At 48.6% G+C, this 18129-nt stretch overlaps 1 protein-coding gene across 1 annotated transcript; it reads right to left on the minus strand.

Moving 5' to 3' along the window:
• Positions 1 to 998: 998 nt before the first annotated feature.
• Positions 999 to 17178, minus strand: MATCAP1 (microtubule associated tyrosine carboxypeptidase 1). Its single transcript, XM_055000474.1, has 7 exons — positions 17141 to 17178; positions 11770 to 12383; positions 10215 to 10358; positions 8965 to 9097; positions 7611 to 7916; positions 4487 to 4584; positions 999 to 2105 (listed from the first exon to the last, which is right to left on the minus strand). Exons 2-7 carry the CDS (start codon positions 12325 to 12327, stop codon positions 1941 to 1943), a joined length of 1404 nt encoding a protein of 467 aa, XP_054856449.1. The 5' UTR covers positions 12328 to 12383; positions 17141 to 17178; the 3' UTR covers positions 999 to 1940.
• Positions 17179 to 18129: the final 951 nt, after the last annotated feature.

Below are 18129 nucleotides of genomic sequence, written 5' to 3' on the forward strand. Positions count from 1 at the left end.
GCCCCACACTGAAGATCCTTGTGCTGTGGTGGCAGCTGCTGCCAAAGCAATTTCAAAAGAATCTGTAAAGCCAGTGAAAAGTCTTGCTGGGCAAAAGTCCCCCTGCCCCCATCTACTTCCTAAAAGCCCTTGGCAGGTGCCAGGAAGTGTTGGGTGCTGCATCGGGGACCCCTGGTTTGGCCCGTTGTCACCTTTGCTCACACTGCAGGCCCAGTTCCCCACTCACCTCCTTCCCACTGTAGACATATTTGGGGCTCCTATCCCCAGCTTTTGTTTGTGGCCCCTTCCAAGGTATAGCCATTATTTATTGTTTAAAAGCTGCTTTTCTCCTCAAATCAGTTTACAATGCGGGGGGGGGGGGAACCCACTATATTAATAAACTAATCACAAGCCAACAAGCTATGTCTAGGGCTGATCCTGGACTCATTTCCTGGCTCATTGGAAGCAGTGGGCTAATAGCCCAGAGCCTTGAGCACTTGCCTCTGGCTGTGCCTGGACTTTGTAGGTATCTGAACAGGAAGGGGAAAGATGGTATAGCGGTTAAAGATCAGCAAGATGGTATAGTGGTTAAAGGTATTCCCTCCTGCACTTTCCCTCCCTGCTAAAGAGCCTCTTGCTATGCCCACAGTTTTTAAGCACCCTCCAAACCAAGTGCCTCCTGTGCCCTCCCTCTTCCTCAGACTTCTAGCTCAAAGAGCTGCCCCTCTTGTTGGTCTAGCCTCTACATCTGTTCTTACCAAAGCAATTCCTGGGCATCACAAAACAGCTTCAGCCACCAGAAAGCAACCCCCGGTACATCACACATGCCAACTACTGACAAACACTTCATCTGCCACAGGACAAGGACGACATATCCACAGTTTGGGCTGCACATCCTCTCTGCATTTAAATAATTTTTAAAAGTTTGCTAAGTGGGCATGCCCAGCTTGCGACCTCCCCAAAGCATCCGACTAATTGACAGCTGTTGGGAATGGGGTGTTGACTGAGGGCTCCCTGGGTCTGATCCAGCAAGGCAATTTATTTTTTTGCTTCAGTTCTGCAACTTGAATAATTATAGATATATGCACACATACATGAAACACATTTGACGACAATCCTATGATTCTGCACCCTCCCGCTAGTAGCTGGGAGTTGACTTAGACGTGCTTGTCCCCGTTTGCCAGCATCTTTGATTTTGAGTCTCGCTAGTTTAGCGAGTAATTGGAGGCAATTGTTGGGATGTGTTAAGTCCGCTTGATTTACTGCCTGTTGCCCAGCTTGAAGGCAGCAACTGCTCAGCACACAGTGCAGATGCAACCAGCACTCACTATCATGCCCTGAAGAATTTTAATTTCTCTAAATATTTTAAAACATTTCTTTGTAACATTCAGCATGTTGGAGAGCTCTGGTGAAACTGAAAGCACTGAACACTGTTACTTGGTTGTTCCTAATAAAAGATTATTAGGTGAATTATGTTCTTAGATTTCAGCCCATCCAAGAATCTGTTCCAAACCATAAATGTTTCTCAGGTGGTCCAACTGGGCATACAACAATAATTCCAGCACACTTAGGGGTGGTGCATAACCAATTTCTTGGAATGGTCACAATTTATACCAGCGTGTCCAACATAAGAGGACAACATGCGTGAACATTTTAGGCACCTGCTCCAGAATAAAATATATATATAGAGAGAGAATGACCCGATTGAAGCCCTCAGTAAGAAGCCACACAGGATTTGTGTTAGTCAGCCAGAGAATGCTGGCACAGCCTGGACTCTTGTCAACTTAACTAGAGACACCCACATAATAAAGAATTAATTAAAAAAGTGCTATGCTCAGAATCACGGAACTGTTTTCAACAGGCCACAATCCAATAACAATCTTCCATCGGGACCGAAGGCTCCCCGATCGCAGCACAACACGTCCTGTGTAAGAAGCCCTTCTCCTGTACCAGAGGCCCACTCAGTCCGGCAGCAACTGTTCCAGCTCCTCATCCTTGAGGCAGTTGGTTGTAACAATGTGGTCGAGCAGTTGGTTGTACCGTTCGCGGTCCTGCATGAAGTGTGGGATCCGGGCCTTCCCCAGCGCTCCGAATTTCTTGAGGTGATCAACGTCCTCGTAGGAGACCTGATTCAAAAAAGGAGTCCAACAAGTCTGCTCAAGAGTTTTTTCATCCTGTTTCAACCTGAATAGAGGGTTACAATCACTGGGGAAGGGGGAAAGTACGCAAAACTATCTTTGTGAAGACAAGCAGTCTTTGCTTAACGAGACAGCTTGTGTGCTGTAATGCTGAGCTACAATATATTGTGGTAGTAGAGTGCCGTCAAGTCATAGCTGACTTATGGCGACCCCTGGTGGGGTTTTCATGGCAAAAGACTAACAGGTCGTTTGCCATTGCCTGCCCCTGCAACCCTGGTCTTCCTTGGAGGTCTCCCATCCAATCCCTAACCAAAGCCAACCTTGCTTAGCTTCTGAGATTTGACAAGATCAGGCTCACCTGGGCTATCCAGGTCAGGGCTGGTTCCAGATACTGAGACTCTCAGTTAAATGCCTTCCGAGGTGGGTTCCCCACCATCACTGGGGCTTCTTTTACCTCCCCCCGCCAGGATAGCAACTGCTGACAGCCACTCCTCTCTTTCCAGTCGGTGGTTCATGCATCTGCTCCTTCCTTGGCCACAGCAGCTGCTACCAGCTGACTGACTGTGATGGCAGCAGTGCGCCTGAACAGCTGTCACCGATCAGTGACCACGCCTGCCTCTTCCATGGCAACAGCCGCAGCCTCCTGAACTACAGCTGTCCACTCACTGGCAGTTATGGCAACAGCATACAGGGTTGCCTAATTTCTTCCACATGACTTGTCATGGGCCCTCTGACGCAGTGGGCCCTTGGCCGTTCACTGAGGGTGCCAACTCGTCAAGCTGGCTGCCCAGCCCCACAACTTTCTGGGAGACCCTGACTCGGTCATTTCTGAAACTTCTTAAACTATGTAAAAGGCCTTTGTGAGGCGAAAATGGAAAGGAGACCCCTCAGGGATTTGAGATGGGATTTAAAAAAAAAAAGACAAAATGCCTTAACTGGAGTGCTTTGTTCAGGTCACAAGATTTGGTTTTCCTTGACCCAGAAATCAGTTATTTTCAGACAGAAAGTGCCAGGGCAAAAAACTGATACAGTGTGCACACTCAAGGCCCCACATTCAATTACCAGTTAACAAGGGAAACTCATCGCCCTGATGGGTTCACTACAAATTACAAACAAATGCAATGAAGGTTTTGTTGGTCCTGGACTCATTTGCTTCCACATCCAGAGGCAGTAAACTTCTGGATCCCAATGCCTGGATTATATGCTGTGGTTGGCTCTCCAGAGTAACTGCAGTGTGAGGCAGTGTGAGTTGGCTGCAGCATGAGACAGGATGCTGGATGAGATATCCTCAAGAATATTCCTAAGGAAAAGCATCTGTAGTTTGGTTTTTAGAGCCAAGCTACAAGTGACGCCTGACACAGGCTTTTCCTAAGGAAAAGCATCTGTTATGAAAACATAGAGGGGGAGGACACTTAAGCACTTTCCCACCCCTCTGTTCCCCTCTGTTCCAAATCACATTTTGCCTGTCAGTTTTTTCCTCAGAAAAGCAACTTTTTCCTATGCACAGTTGGTATGTCGTCATCAGGCAGCAATTTCTCTCAGAGTTCTGAGAGGCCGGCACATACTTGGAAGCCCACAAAAGTGAGGGCGAAAGGATTAAGCACCCGTTCCTATTGCTTCTCTACTCTAAATCCACCCCTCATGAAAAGCGCACAGCTGTGCACCACTAGTCAGGTGCTCAGCCTTGTGACCGTCTGCCCCGCCACCTGCCATTTTCACCAGACTGCTGTCATTTTTGAGGAGCCTTCCAAAGGGTCATTCCACACACAGCCAACACAATCTAGAGCGAGGGCAACAGGGATGAGCATTCCCTGAGGTAATTCATGGCATGTTCTCAAAATCAGTAAGGGGAAGATGCTTTTATTCAGGAGCTCGTTCCTGCTTTCCATGCAGAAGGCCCCAAATTCAATCCTTGGCAGCTCCAGTTATATTCAAGTGTCTCAAGTGTTGGGAAAAAATTGAAAGCCTGGGGGGCTATTTGCCAAGCCTGAGGAGGCAATACTGAGCCACATGGAGCAGTAGTTGAACACAGCTTAAGGGTGTTTCATCTGTCCAGTTGCTGCCTGTGGGATAAGTTCAGCTTTCATGGCAGAGGGGCTGTTGGTTTGCCCTGCAAATTTGGAATTCGCTTTCACCTTCAGAAAAGGTCTTGGAAGTGGGTAGGTGAACGTCTGGCTGAAAAAATTTGCAGCCTGGCTGGACAGCATTTACAGTTCCCAAGACTGGAGGTTTCTCCTCTCCATAGTTGCTAGGCCCCCTGTCTCCTTGCCCCAGTTGTCTACTTGTCCCCAACTTGGGAAAGAACTGCCCGCATCCAAGCAAAATTAGACAGACTGGCCTACTCAAGGATTAGGGAGAGCGCACTATACCTTTCCCAGAGCAGCCAGCAGGTGGAAGTCGATGGTTTGCCGATGTCTCAGGATGCGGAGAATTCCATCCAGGTAGACTTGATCTTTACTGAAACATCCTGAAATGGGAAGAACCAGCGATATATCAGAAGAAGATGACGCTTTGGGATGAGCACGGAGCAGTGCAGTGGAACGCCCAAGTTCAAATTCCATTCAGCCCTGAAATTCACTGAACAAAATTTGAGTCCAGTAGCACCTTAAAGACCAAGAACATTTTCCAGGATATTTTATGAAGCTCACTGAGTGCCCTTGAGCCAGTCACGAGCCCTCGCAGCTACATCTACCTCTTAATGATGTTGTGAACAAGGGAAAGAACTGTGTGTGCTGCCCTGGGCTTGCTGAAGGAAGGGCAGGATACAAATGAAATGAAATGTTTTGCATTTCACTGCAACAGCCATCCAAAGCAACTCACTTGCCACTAAACGCAGATTCTGTTGGTCGGAGTTTTGTGAGGGCTGTATTCTTTTTTAAAACCATCCTCTACTTTTGTATAATAATAATAATAACAAAGCAACAGCAACAATAATAATAGTCTGCCTTTCTCACTGAGATCCAAGGCAGATTACACAGTGCAAGTGAAAATACAACAGCTAGCACATTCACTAAGCAAAGTACAATAATGGACAACAGTTAGGACATTCAGTGAAAGAGAGTATGGTAGGAGAAATTTTAAAAACAAAGACAAGCACAGACATAAAATCTTTCTGAAACAAAGCATATTTAATTTACATGACATGTTTAGCAATGTGGAAACTCCCTAGTAGGTGCATGTCCACATCAGCAGACAGTATCCAACAGAATAGCATATAGTCTCTGTCCCTACCAATGCATCGCTCTGAGCTACCTCTTACAATACAGCCCTATAATCTGGGTAGAAAGCCCTCTTGAATAATTCAGTTTTGCATGGTTTGTGGAAAGCCAGGACAATGGGAGCTTTCTTGACCTCCTCAGGCAAGCCATTCCATAAGGGGGGGGGGGGCTCTACCAGAGAAAAAGCACATGTGTAGGCAGTTGTTGGTTTTGCCTAACTCTGGTATCTGCAGAAAGCTCTGTCCAGATAAGCAAAGCTGCCCTGGCGAAACATAGAGGAAGAGGCAATCATACCGATACAAGGGGCCAAAGCCATGAAGAACTTTGAATGTGAAAGTCATGACCTTGAACTGAGCCTGGTAATTCACGGGGAGCCAATGGAGTGACTGCAAAACAGGCGAGAGACGCATGTTCTGTGTAGCTCCTGAGAGTAAACGAGCTGCAGCATTCTGCACTCTTAAGCAAACTGATGGCTCCGACGAGCTGCAAGGTGGGTGACAGTAACACATTTATCTATTCACTTACTTTATTTATAGCCCACCTTTCACTCAGACTCAAGGCCGATAACACGTTTGAAAAAATGTAATCAAGTAACATGAGGGATCTAATAAAATAATGCAATAGGGCCAGGATTACAAAAATTAGTGCAAAAAAAAATCACACATGCTGTGCAGAAAATAGACTTACCAAAATAGCAAACAATGGAGTAAAAGCACGAAAGCACATAAACAGACAATATACAACATAAACAGTGGCACAGACTACAGTCCTGTTATCTTTGCAAAAGCATTTTTCTGAATGATTAGGTTGTACATCTGCCTTATCATCTTCATGCAAAAGTCTTCTGGAACAACTCAGTTTACTCATTCTAAAGAGTGTAAGCCATCAGGAACATTTCCAGAGCAAGCCCCACCACACAAGAGCATATGAATGCTCTTCAAAGATGCCCATCAGTCAAAAAACAATCCTTTTTCTCTCGTGAAAGTGGAGGAAGGCATCTAAGCTCCATGGTCTAACAGCAAAGGAATTGTTTGCAAAACAAAACACAACTTTAGAGTTGCAAGGTCCAGAAGCATGGATAATTATTCCCCAAACAACTGCTGAGTTTGCTAGGTGCTCCCAAGTAGACATGGGCACGATCCAAAAATTAATCCCCATTTAGCTGATTGTGATTCCGTGGCAGCGCCGAACCCAGGTACCCGAACCTCACCGATCAAGTCCCGTTTCTAATACAGAATCGGGAAGGCCGACGCGGGAGGGCGCCCCGTGGTTTCCAGCGCTAAAGGAATGGTGGGTGAGGAGGACGGCGGCTGCCAGGCCCGGCAGGCCCGTGGAGGCGGCGGCGAGCCCCCAGGGGGCGGGGGGGCACTTCAGGTGCGGTCCCCTGATAGCGGGGAAAATCAGGCCGCCCACCGCCCACTGAGCTTGGCCCCAGAGCTAGACGGCAGCCCTGGAAGCAGAGAGAGAGAATAGGAATAGAGCCCAACCCCAGCTGCAACACTCCCCGCCCCCGACCTGAGCCCTCAGCCGAGGTGCACACCGAGCTTTGCTCCAGAGCTAGGCGGCAGCCCTGGAACTAGAGGAGATAGCTCCCTATTCCCTATCCGCTGAAGCCCAAAGCTAAAGCTCCCTCTCTCTCTCTCTCTTGCACTTTCTCTCTCCAAAAGCGGCAAGCAAGAGCTCGCCTCTGTCCCACTCCACCCACAAGCAGAAAGTGAAACTTTGTTGCGCAGCACATGGCTATTTATAAAGCCTGGGTCTGCTACGCAGGAGGGCTGTGTTTGGCCGTAAGAGCTGCCTCTCAAGCTTTGCAGGGATGAGATTCGAGTGCCCATGGCTACAGAAGAACACCCCCTTCCCCCACCCTCCCCTCTCTTCTCCCAAATGGACGAGATGGGCGCGCACTTTTCTGGCTGCTCTGTGGTTGGAAGGAAGCCCTGCTGATCAAGGAAAGCTGGGCTTTCATTCGCGTTTCCAGGGCGACAGGAGGAGGGCAAACAGCTCCGGCATTCCCCAGGCTCCGTTTCCACGGGGCTCCATTCCCTCGGGAACAGATGGCTGGCGCCAGACTGTCTGCAGACTGCAATCCCGAACGTAAACCGATCAATCCGATCGAGACCCGATAGAGCGCCCCACCAGGAGCCGTGGACGGAACCAATCAGCCCGGTCCCGATGGCACAAACGCCAAAATCGGGGCAATTTTCAGTCCGTAATTCCAATCGTGCCCATGTCTACTCCCAAGCCTACCTGCCCAGATTGGCCTGCATGCCGTTACCTGGCTTGGAAGTGTCCATCTGTCCTCGCTTGGCCCGCACGCAATACTCCCACCGCACTCCTGCATCCCGCACATAGCGCTCCAAATTTTGAAAGAGCTCGCAGAAGGACATAAGGCTGGCCTGGTAGATGGTATAGTAAAGCAGCGCTGCCCTCCACAGGAAGGGCTGTTTACGGAAGAGGACGCTGTGCAAGCTCGCCAGCCCTTCCTCGGTCGGGTTTGCGGGTTTCAGGCCATACTGTCTGCGGCCTTCCAAGCTGTGCCAGGGCTGACGGGCATTGTTGACCCCACGGATGTAGTGGGTGCCTAAGGCAAAAAAGAGAGATATTATTGCGACATTATTCTTCCTGGCCAACTGTCTTTTCCTCAAGTTTGTCTCCTCCTCCTCCCAGGAATAAACCAAGGCACAACAGAAACTAGGCTGTGTGTCTGCTGCAATGTGGGGGGGTGGGGCACAGAATCCACTTTCTAGAGAATGTCAAGGTTTAAATCATGCAGGTCTCTAGTCCTTATGGCTGCAAAGATCCACCCCTGAAGTGTAGCCCTGCCTAATCTCAGATGCCAGAGAGGTGGCTCAGTAACAATCTTCATGGGTCAGGGACATTCCTCCCCCTAACTGACAAAACCAGAATAAATTATGTAAAATGATAAACACAACACAATAAATTATGCAATCCTCCTTGAGTCTCAGCGAGAAAGGGGGATTACAAATAATGTTAATAAATAAATAAACCTGCTTAATCTCTCTCAGCTGAGACTTCTAAATCTCCCACCGCTGGCTCATCCCAAATAGCTACCCACAAAGCAAACAGAAAAAGGGGGAAATATCTTTATGGAGTTTTCAAGGCAAGAGATATTCAGAGGTGGTTTGTCATCGCCCACCTCTGTGTAGCAACTCTGGACTTTCCTGGAGATCTCCCATCCAAGTACCAACCAGGGCTGACCCTGCCTAAGCTTCTGAAGAGAATGGGCTAGACTCAACCATCCAGGTCAGGGCAAGAAAAGAATTGCAAACCTACCCTGAGACAAGTTGTGAAGAAGTTGCATCAACAACAGTGAAATCCTGTATAGCGTTATTCCAATATAAACCCCTTGATTTCTGTGCATTTGAGTAATCTTAACCCTCCCTGTGCAGGCTGTCCAACATCCTGTTTTAAATGTGTTGTTTTTCAAATGAAAATGAATTTTTTAATTGTATTTTTAATATCTGCCCTGAGCCCGCTCATGGGGAAGGCGGAATACAAATTTGAAGTAAATAAATAAATAATAATAATAAAATGCGTTGTTTGCTCAAAGCCTCTGCTGGAACAAACCATCCCCCCCACGGCCATTGCTCCCCCTCGGAGAGCCTCACCTATTTCATGACGCAACATTCCCTCTAGCCAGTTTTGCCGGGCTCCAGAAAGGTTGATGGCTAAAGTGGGGCGGCTGTTCTCCACCATCATCACCGCTTGAGAAAGTAGATCTTCAGTAAGCTGAACTACAACCTGGAGAGGGGCAGACAGGAAAGAGGGGCGCTGCAATTACATTTTAAAAAACACTTCTGGATTTCTCTTCTGTCATTATACTTGGGCTCAGGGTATACTGTACTTAGAAAGGCACACAGTAATAGTGTAGTAGCTAACAGTGGTAGGACTCTAATCTGGAGAAACGGTTCTGATTCCCTACTCCTCCACTTGAAGCCAGCTGGGTGTGTTGTTATCATCCTCACGACAATCACCCTGTGAGGTGGGTGGGGCTGAGAGAGCTCTGAGAGAGCTGTGACTGACCCAAGGTTGCCCAGCTGGCTTCAAGCGGAGGAGTGGGGAATCAAACCCGGCTTTCCAGATTAGAGTCCCTCTGCTCTTAACCACTACACCGAACTGCCCCAGTGATGATTACCAACATGGGAAACGGGGTGAAAAACCTGACAAGGCTTCTGAAGAACATACAGCTCAGTCTGTGAGTCATGCAGGCAAACCACCTGGGCGAGATCAGCCTTTTCTAGACCCACACTGCAAATCTGTAGGGTCCTTGCCAGCCATACAGCTCCCTTGCCAGCTCACCAGGGCAGGCCCCAGACATTCCTAGAGACCTTCCACTACACACAACCATAGAAGCTGCTATAGCCCAGGGAGATATTCAACAGCCGAGGCCTCACCAGTCTTATGTGCAGCACATGGAATACTATCAGGGGGACACTGTCTGCCATAGAAGTTTTGAGGGAATATATAGGAGAAGAGCCAGTGTGGTATAATGGAGAATGTGTCAGCCATGGAGGCTCACTGGGTGACTTTGGGCCAGTCACACACTCTCGGGCTAACCTACTTCACAGGGTTGTTGTGAGAATAAAAAGGGATAAGGGGAGAATGTTGTGAGAAAAGTTGGGATATCAATAAAGTAAGTAATAAGGAATGATCAAGTCAATCTGAAGTGTGACCGCAGGGGGAAAAAAACCCTTTGGATTCAGGGCTGAAATGAAGAAATAGCACGATGCCAAGGGGCTGCAGGGGACAGAAACGTTTTAAGGCGTGCCAGCTTCCTCCAAGGCACTAGAAGTGATCCTGAAGAGTGGGGTGGCATCACACACAGATGGCAACTGTCTCAGGCCAGCCTGGGACTCACCTCTCCAGAACACCCTTCCTTTTGCATGTACTTCCGGATGATGGACCAGATCTGGCATTTACTGAGCAGCTTCCCCCCATTCGTTGCCTCAAAGCTCTCATAGGTGCCATATTTCTCCAGGACAGCATTAATGATTCCGATTGCCTACAACACACATGCACTCATTATGCATAGATACAGGCAGATGTATGCACAGGGCAGACTTCTGTCCACCCATCACCTCTTCCCCTGGTCTCACGGCAGGTTGTAACTCCAAAGCTGGGTGGACTGGGGCTGCCTTTCGACAGCCTGCCCGCTGTCACTTGGTCCCCTTTTCTGCCAGAGGAAACGCCCAGCGCTGGCATTTTACAGGGCCAGGACAAAAAAATTTTTTTTAAAAAAGAACCATTTGGCAGCTGGAGAAGGAACAGCAAAACACAAGCCTCTCTAAGATCAACGAAGACGTGACTGAGGATGTCATCATGCATTTGCTTGGTGACGCCTGAGGCATTCATGAGATTTTATTCCAGCCTTAGCTAGAGCCAGGCTAGATTTTATTAGACATTGTCCCCGCCCCCGGATGCCTTTTCAAGTGGGTTTGGAAATTGAAGAGGCACTGGTGGGAGAGGTGGACAAGAAGGCACAGCACCACTGAGCTATGGGCTGGATCAAGATTGGGCCCTCGCAGCTATTTTTCAAAGGCTGACTTCTCTTCTAAAACGGCATTGGCAGCCACATTTTGGACCTTTGGCCACTATAGTATCTAGTTTTGCCCCAAGTCTCCTTCAGTCCCGCCGTGCCATAAAATGGGAGCATCAGTGACCTACATCACAGGACTGTTGTGAGAATGAATACTTTCAGAACACAAACTACCCTTTAGGGATGAGAAACACATGCCTTGCCAACTGCAGAAATGCAACTCAACATAAAGGCATGCTGTGACCCAGTGGATCACAGGGGCTTCTCTTGTTGCATTTTTTCTTGTCGCAATCCACCTTGAGTCTCAGCAAGACTGTAAATGAAGTCAGTCAATCACTCGTGTGGCAGAGGCAAGAGATCATAGGTTGCCTCAGGCGAACCACCACCTTTCAACCTCACTGCTCCTGACTGCAATATGGGGATAATACTGACCCCAGGCGCAAAACTCCAGTGGCATCTAGAACATTAGTCCTCCTGGCTTCTGAACTGCCAAATAGGGCAGGAAGGAAGCAGGCAGCCCTTTAACCTCTTGACTGCTGCACCAAACCCTAGACTGATCTTGCAGGTTTTGCAAAAATTCCTGATACTGTACCACCTTGCTCCATGGTGTCTGTGAAGCACTTAGGACAAAGTGATCATGTATATAAATGCTACTGTCCTTACTATGCTGTCTGCCCGGAGACGCTCTGATTTTTGCCTTTCCTCACCCTGTGAGGGAGACGGTTGCAGATTCCCCATTTTTTACTCCAAGCAGGTAGGAATGCAGAAGGTAGGGCTTGAGAAAAAGCCCATCCCATCCTTAACTGGTGAGGGTGAGGGTGAGGGTGAGGTGTGTGTGTGTGTGTGTGGGTGTGGTTGAGGGGGAACAGGTTTTTACCTGGGAAATAAATTGGCCAGAGGCCTCTTTATACTTTTCCAGGACTGCTTCAGGAAGAGGCTCCTCATATTCAAACTGAGGGTTGTAGGAGAAACGTGATTGGAAGAACTTCTCTCTCTCCACCTCGATGTTCACAGGCCTCAGAGCTACCAACAAACAAGGGCTCTTCCTGCTGCTAGGCCCGACGGCCTTGACTTTGGGGATATGAGGTAGGGAGGCAGCGCTGCGGATCTGACCTCGGGTCCGGTCTCTCTGGTTCACAGCACAAGTGCTCTCACTCCGGCGCATCCAACTGCAGGGGCTCGGGAAGGTGGGGCAGAAATTCAGTGATGGTCTGGCTTCTGGTTTTCTGAGGCAGTTGGCTTTCGAGGGCAGCCGGGCACTTTGCGCTGGGCTGGAAGAGTCTGACTCCAGTGAAAGGGAAGGGGACAAGAACGGATAGAGCCGCAACCCATCACACGGAGAGCCCTTCTTCCCACCTCTCCTCTGCGGCAGGCCGTTGCCAAAATAATCGGGCCGCTGTTGCGGATAGGACTGGGGCCCCGAGTCCAGCACCATCTTGCTCTGTCAAAGCCCTCAGCGGGATGTCATCAAAGCCAACTTTGGATTCTCATCTCCATGAGCAAAGAAAGAGAGATAGGATTTAATTGCATGGTCCCCCCAACACACACCCACACACACACCCCACACACACCAAATGTAGCTATCAGTTCTTGGCTTCAAGAGCTCCTGGAATTTCAAGTGATCTCCAGATGCCACAGGTCAATTCCCCCTGGAGAAAATGCTTTGGAAAGCAGAGTCTATGGGATTACACCCTGCTGAGCTCCCTCCCCTCCCCAAACCCTGCCCTCCCCAGGGTCCGTCCCTCCATATCTCCAGGACTTTCCCAATCTGGAATTTGCAACTCTACGCATCTTGGGACTGGGGGCATAGGGAAACTGTTGCGGGATGCTGAGATCCTTGTGAAGCGGCAGGGGGAGCTGTTGGTTTGGCCTTGCAATCCCCCCCCATACACACACACCATTCACTTTCCCACTGTAAAATGTAACCAGAAGGTATGGTTGCCAACTCCAGCTTGCAAAATTCACACAAATTTAGAGGTGGAGTCTGGGGAGGGTGGAGTTTTGGGGTGCTGGCAACCCTACCAGAACCAGAGGTTAATTTCAAAAAGAAAATAGCGCACACATGCAAACCTAACTCTGCTTCCCAGGAATGGACAAACTGGCTGTGATGGCTCAGAGGGCAGGAAAAGCTACTCTTCATATGGCCAGAGTCACTCTCTTTTTATTACTTAGCAAATTCTTGGGCCCAGTTCCTGGTGTTAAAAATCGGTTCTGACTTTCTGCTCCAATCACTTTCAGATGCCCCATGAAGCCATGATTTAATTTAGCTAACTAGAATTAGTGTGGCCACCCGCACACAGACCATGCTGATAACTATCGCAATTTCAAATACGAAAGTGCGTCTTGTCACCTTAAAAGCTTTCTAAGGGCCAAACTACAAGTGACAAATGACACTTGAACGGCAAGTGAACAAACTCACATGTATTCCTCCCTGTTCACTTGCACTCCACATGTGATCAAGTGGAGCGCAAGTGAACAGGGAGGAATACATGTGAGTCTGTTCACTTGCCATTCAAGTGTCATTTGTCACTTGTAGCTTGGCCCTAATTTATTATCTAGGGATCAAATAACACCTTAAGAATTAACAAAAGACTAACACGGCTACCCCTTTGGAACAGTTTATTATCTGTTAGTCTTTAAGGTTGCACAACACCCTTTCATTATTTTGGCTTCAGCAAACTAACACAGCTACCCTCCTAGAATTTATTTATTTCTGAACGGCCACCATGCTACAGTGGTAAAAGTGTTGGACTAGGCTCCAATCCAAGCTCTGCCATGGAAGTTCTGTGAGTGACTTTAGATCAGCTGCGCATGCGCAACCTAACTTAAATCCCATCCCATTGGAAAGAAAGTTGGGATACAAATTAAGCAAATAAATGGATAATAAAATAATTATTAGAGTACATCAAACCAGAATTTGAGTCCACGGTGGCTTATTAAACCAGGATTTGAATGATCATCTGTGTGTTGGATTCAGGTTTCACAAACCAAAACAAGTTAACTTTTTAAAATATTGTGGAAAATGTCTCTGTTTTATTATCCTCGTTCCTTCCGACTGGTAGTTAGGTAAGACAACGTCACATCACGAGCAATTATTCTATCCATCTTTCCAATAAAGGCCTCCAAGGCAGCTTACAAATATTTAAAACCATGTAACTGTTAACAAAAAGGGAAAATGACTAAACCACTTCACAAAACAATTGAAAAATGACAACAATAGCCCATAAAAACAGACAACATTAAAACAATGCAAGAATGTATCCAAAATAATAAAAATGTTTCAACTGTCACAGATCCAGAGGAGTTAGCCGTGTTAGTCTGTAGTAGCAAAATCAAAAAGAGTCCAGTAGTCTTAAAGGTGGACTCTTTTTGACTGTTTCAACTGGGCAACTAAAAGCCAGTATGCAAGATGCTGTTTTAACGTCTCTTTTGAGGGAGCTCCATAAGAAGGTGCCACCACAAGAAAGACCCCGGTTTTAGCGACAACAGTTGTATGAAATCTCTTTCTTATCTTAGGGTGGAGGGAAAGAACAAGTAAAAGCCACCCCCTCCACTCCCTTTAGGAGTCTTCCTCAGGCATCTGGTTGGCCACATACGGCAATAAATGCTGGATTATGGCCCTTCCTTGTGATCCACCAAAACAACCCGTGTACCCTAAAGAAGAGTTAAATCAGGAGTCTCCAACCTTTCTGAGCCTGCAAGGCAAGCGCTTTTGAAATTTTGCAAGGGGGTTTGAATGCCACCCAAAAATGGCTGCCACAGGAGGCAGAACCAAACCCAATACCTCCTTCCTTGCTTTCCAAAAGAATCATAAAAGGGGAATAAAAACAAATGAAGGAAAGCCCAAGTAGGGAGGGAGAACGAAGGAGACTGGAGAATAAAAAGACAGGAAAGAAAGCCAGGGGGAAGGGGAGAGGGGGGAAGAGATTGGGGAGTCAAAAGAAGGAAAGCCTGAAGGGAGAACAGAACCACACAATAACCGTTGCTGCCATGGAAAGCCCTGTCATTTGAATGAAGGCAGACTCATAACAAGCCCTGCCTTACAACAGCCTTACAATGGGTGCCACATTGAGGAACACCGAGTTAGATAAATTCTAGGTGAACAGATCTATCTGCAGCTATTAACCAGGACAGCCAAGAGTGAAACTTCCATGTATGGAAGCAATATACCTCAGAAGCTGGAGACAAACCTGGGATGGTTACCTCTTTTGGGCCCTGCTTCTGAGCTCCCCAGAGGCCTCTGGCTGACCACGCATGGAAAAAGAATGTTGACCTAGATGGGGCCTTTGGTTTGATCCAGACAGGCAATTCTTGCGTCATCACAATGGGCGGGGGAGGGGTGGGAAGAGACAATGCGAGGAAACCACAGGAGCACCAGCAGATCTCCACCACAGAAATCCAGCACACCAAGCCATCTTATTTTGTCAGCACCAGAGATGGACACACTGCATCCACCTTCAGGGGACATGTTTCAGAAAATGGTTTCAGACGAAGGGGGTGAAAATTCGATGAAATGCTATCAATACAATAATAATAATATTTGATTTATATGCTGCCCTTCAGGACAACTTAATGACAAACTCAGAACAGTTTACAAAGTGTGTTATTATTATCCTCATGACAATCACCCTGTGAGTTGGGCTGAGAGAGCTCTGAGAGAGCTGTGACTGACCCAAGGTCACCCAGCTGGTTTCAAACAGAGGAGTGGAGAATCAAACCCGGCTCTCCAGATTAGAGTCCTGCCACTCTTAACCACAACACCAAACTGGCTCTCATAGGCATAGAGGGGAAGACTGACAGAAGTGAAGTGCCCGCAGTTTAGTAACCAGACGGTTAAGCAGCAGCTCTGATGACAGACTGCCTTTGTGGCTGGGAAATGCGCTCATAAAGAGAAGGGAGAAGTACCTTAGCAGAGGCAAGAGCCACAGATCCAAAAGATGCAGAGGTTTCTGTTCTCTTTTACAAGAAATTCTTTTGCAAGATTATTTTTTAACAATATTTTTCTTTTCTTGTCAGTGTTAAAACAACTGAGAGCCAGTTTGTAAAACGCAATGAGGGGGTGTTTGGTTGTCCTGAAGGGCAGTATATAAATTGAATGTTGTTGTTGTTATAACTGGGGTGGGTTGTTGAGGACTAAATCGTTTCATACTGGACCAGGTAAGACTTGGATCAAGAGGACCTGAGTTCAAATTCTGCAAGCACTGCTCCTCTCCCTCAGTCCAACCATCTCAGCGGGGCTGTTGCAAGAATGAACTGGGAAAATCTCAACATACACAGTCCTCTGCTTCTTGAGGGAAAAAAGGATGCTAACTGGATAAACACAGACAGGAAAACCTCCCTTGTGGTGAATTGCTTCTGGATACACTGCTCCTCTATATTTGACCAGTTTCTTTCTGCCCTCCATGCATCTGACGAAGTGAACTGTGATTCTCAAAAGCTTATTATGCTACAATAAAATTGTTAGTCTTAAAGGTGCTACAGGACTCTTTTTGATTTTGCTACTACAGACTAACACGGCTAACTCCTCTGGGTCTACTCCATGCTAGAAACAGATCAGTACTGACCGACTCATTCCGCTAGTTTCATCCCACCTTCTTACTCTGGTAGGGTGCTCTAACAACCCATAAGGTCTAATGAAACACCACAAAAATCTAGTTCTAAAAACCACACAACCATTTCAAAAAAACACTAACACAACAAAAACGCAATTCTCATTTTGAGGCAGCGATCCCCAAAATTCACCTTTGTTCTTATTCTGAAGCTATTCCTTCCATCACAGGCGCTATTTCGGGTTTTGTTTCTGAATACAGGCGCAGCCTCTAAGCGCTGGCGTTACAAATTGTTCATTGTCCAATGCCCTTTATTATGAATACTATACCGTGCTCCCTTTTAAATATCTATCATTTGTTGTAACGATAAGCGTTCACGTCATCATGCATTCGATCATCTTTACTAAAAAAACAAAAATTTAGAAAGGGGGGGGGGGGCTTTAAAAAGGCTAACAGCTCACACCTGCAAACGCATCCGCCAGAACAAAGCCCGACGCCAAACGGCCTCCGGCGAGCCCTGCTTTAAAACCCACGTGGCGTCCCGGTCCTACACTGAGGCCGGTCGGCGCCCTTCGGCTGCAAAGCCGGGAAAACAAGCCGGAGGCGCCGCCCGCCCGCCCCGGGATGCTGAGGATGCCGCTGCGGCTGGACCACTCTGCATCCCTGCGGCCGCGGGCGAGGCTCCGCCCAGCGCCTTACCTGTCTGGCGCCGCAGCTGCCTCCGCAGAGCCCGCAAGCGGCGCCTTCCTCCGGCGGCCGGGGAGGCGCCTCTGCCGGCCGGCTGTGCGCGCTCGCGCGGCCAGAAGCCCCTCCCGCCCCCTCGGGCCAATCCAAGGCCAAGCGGGAGCGGCTGCCGCGCTGGCCTCGCCCCTCTGCGTTCCCGGGGTGGGGGACTGTGGCCGGCCTCCCGGGCAAGGGGCGCGCGGCGCGCTCCGCCCAAAGCGGCGCTGGCGCTTAGGAACCTCCCGAGGCTGCCTTCCGAGGAGACGCGCGTCGGATTTCCACGGCCGCTTCCTTGCAAGGAGAAAGGCCGAAGCCCAGGGAGGCGGAGCCGGGATGGGGGCGGACTTTTCACCCCGGGCTGGCGTCGCAGGTCTTGCAGGGGAATTGCTCGGCAGGGGGTGCCCCAGGCGGGCTTTTCTGCCTGGGGGTGCAAAGCGGCTAAGGCCAGCCCTGGGTCAGCAGCTCTGTGCACCGTCAGGCCTGCGTAAACCCTCGGCTTTCAATGGGCGCCGGTGACTGTGCAGAATGCCCGGCCGCCCGGCCTTCCGTTTGGCGCTCGCTTTTCCTGTTCTCTGCGCACGTAGCCGAAAGGCCGGGCGTGGCTGTTGAGAAAGGAGATGCGGACAGTTGGGGGTTCTAGATCCAGAGGAGTTAGCCGTGTTAGTCTGTAGTAGCAAAATAAAAGAGTCCCTGATGCCATCACAACACTTGAAAAGCTTCTGCCGCACTTTTGAAGACCCAAAGCACAACAGCCAGCGGGGGATCACTTGCTCCTTACAAACAGCGGGGGCCATCTGTGAATCTTGGCGGGGGGTGGGTGGGTTCCGGATTTTCAGTAGCCCCTTCTCCCCACTTGCAACAACTTGTTACAGCCAGCGGAGGAGATTTGTTTTACATTGCTCACTTCACCTTGACGATAAAATCCCAGATTTCTCCAATCTTACCGAGTTGGCTGCTGGCCATCA

This window comes from Eublepharis macularius, chromosome 16 (genome assembly GCF_028583425.1).
Source record: "Eublepharis macularius isolate TG4126 chromosome 16, MPM_Emac_v1.0, whole genome shotgun sequence".
Lineage (NCBI taxonomy): Eukaryota > Metazoa > Chordata > Lepidosauria > Squamata > Eublepharidae > Eublepharis > Eublepharis macularius.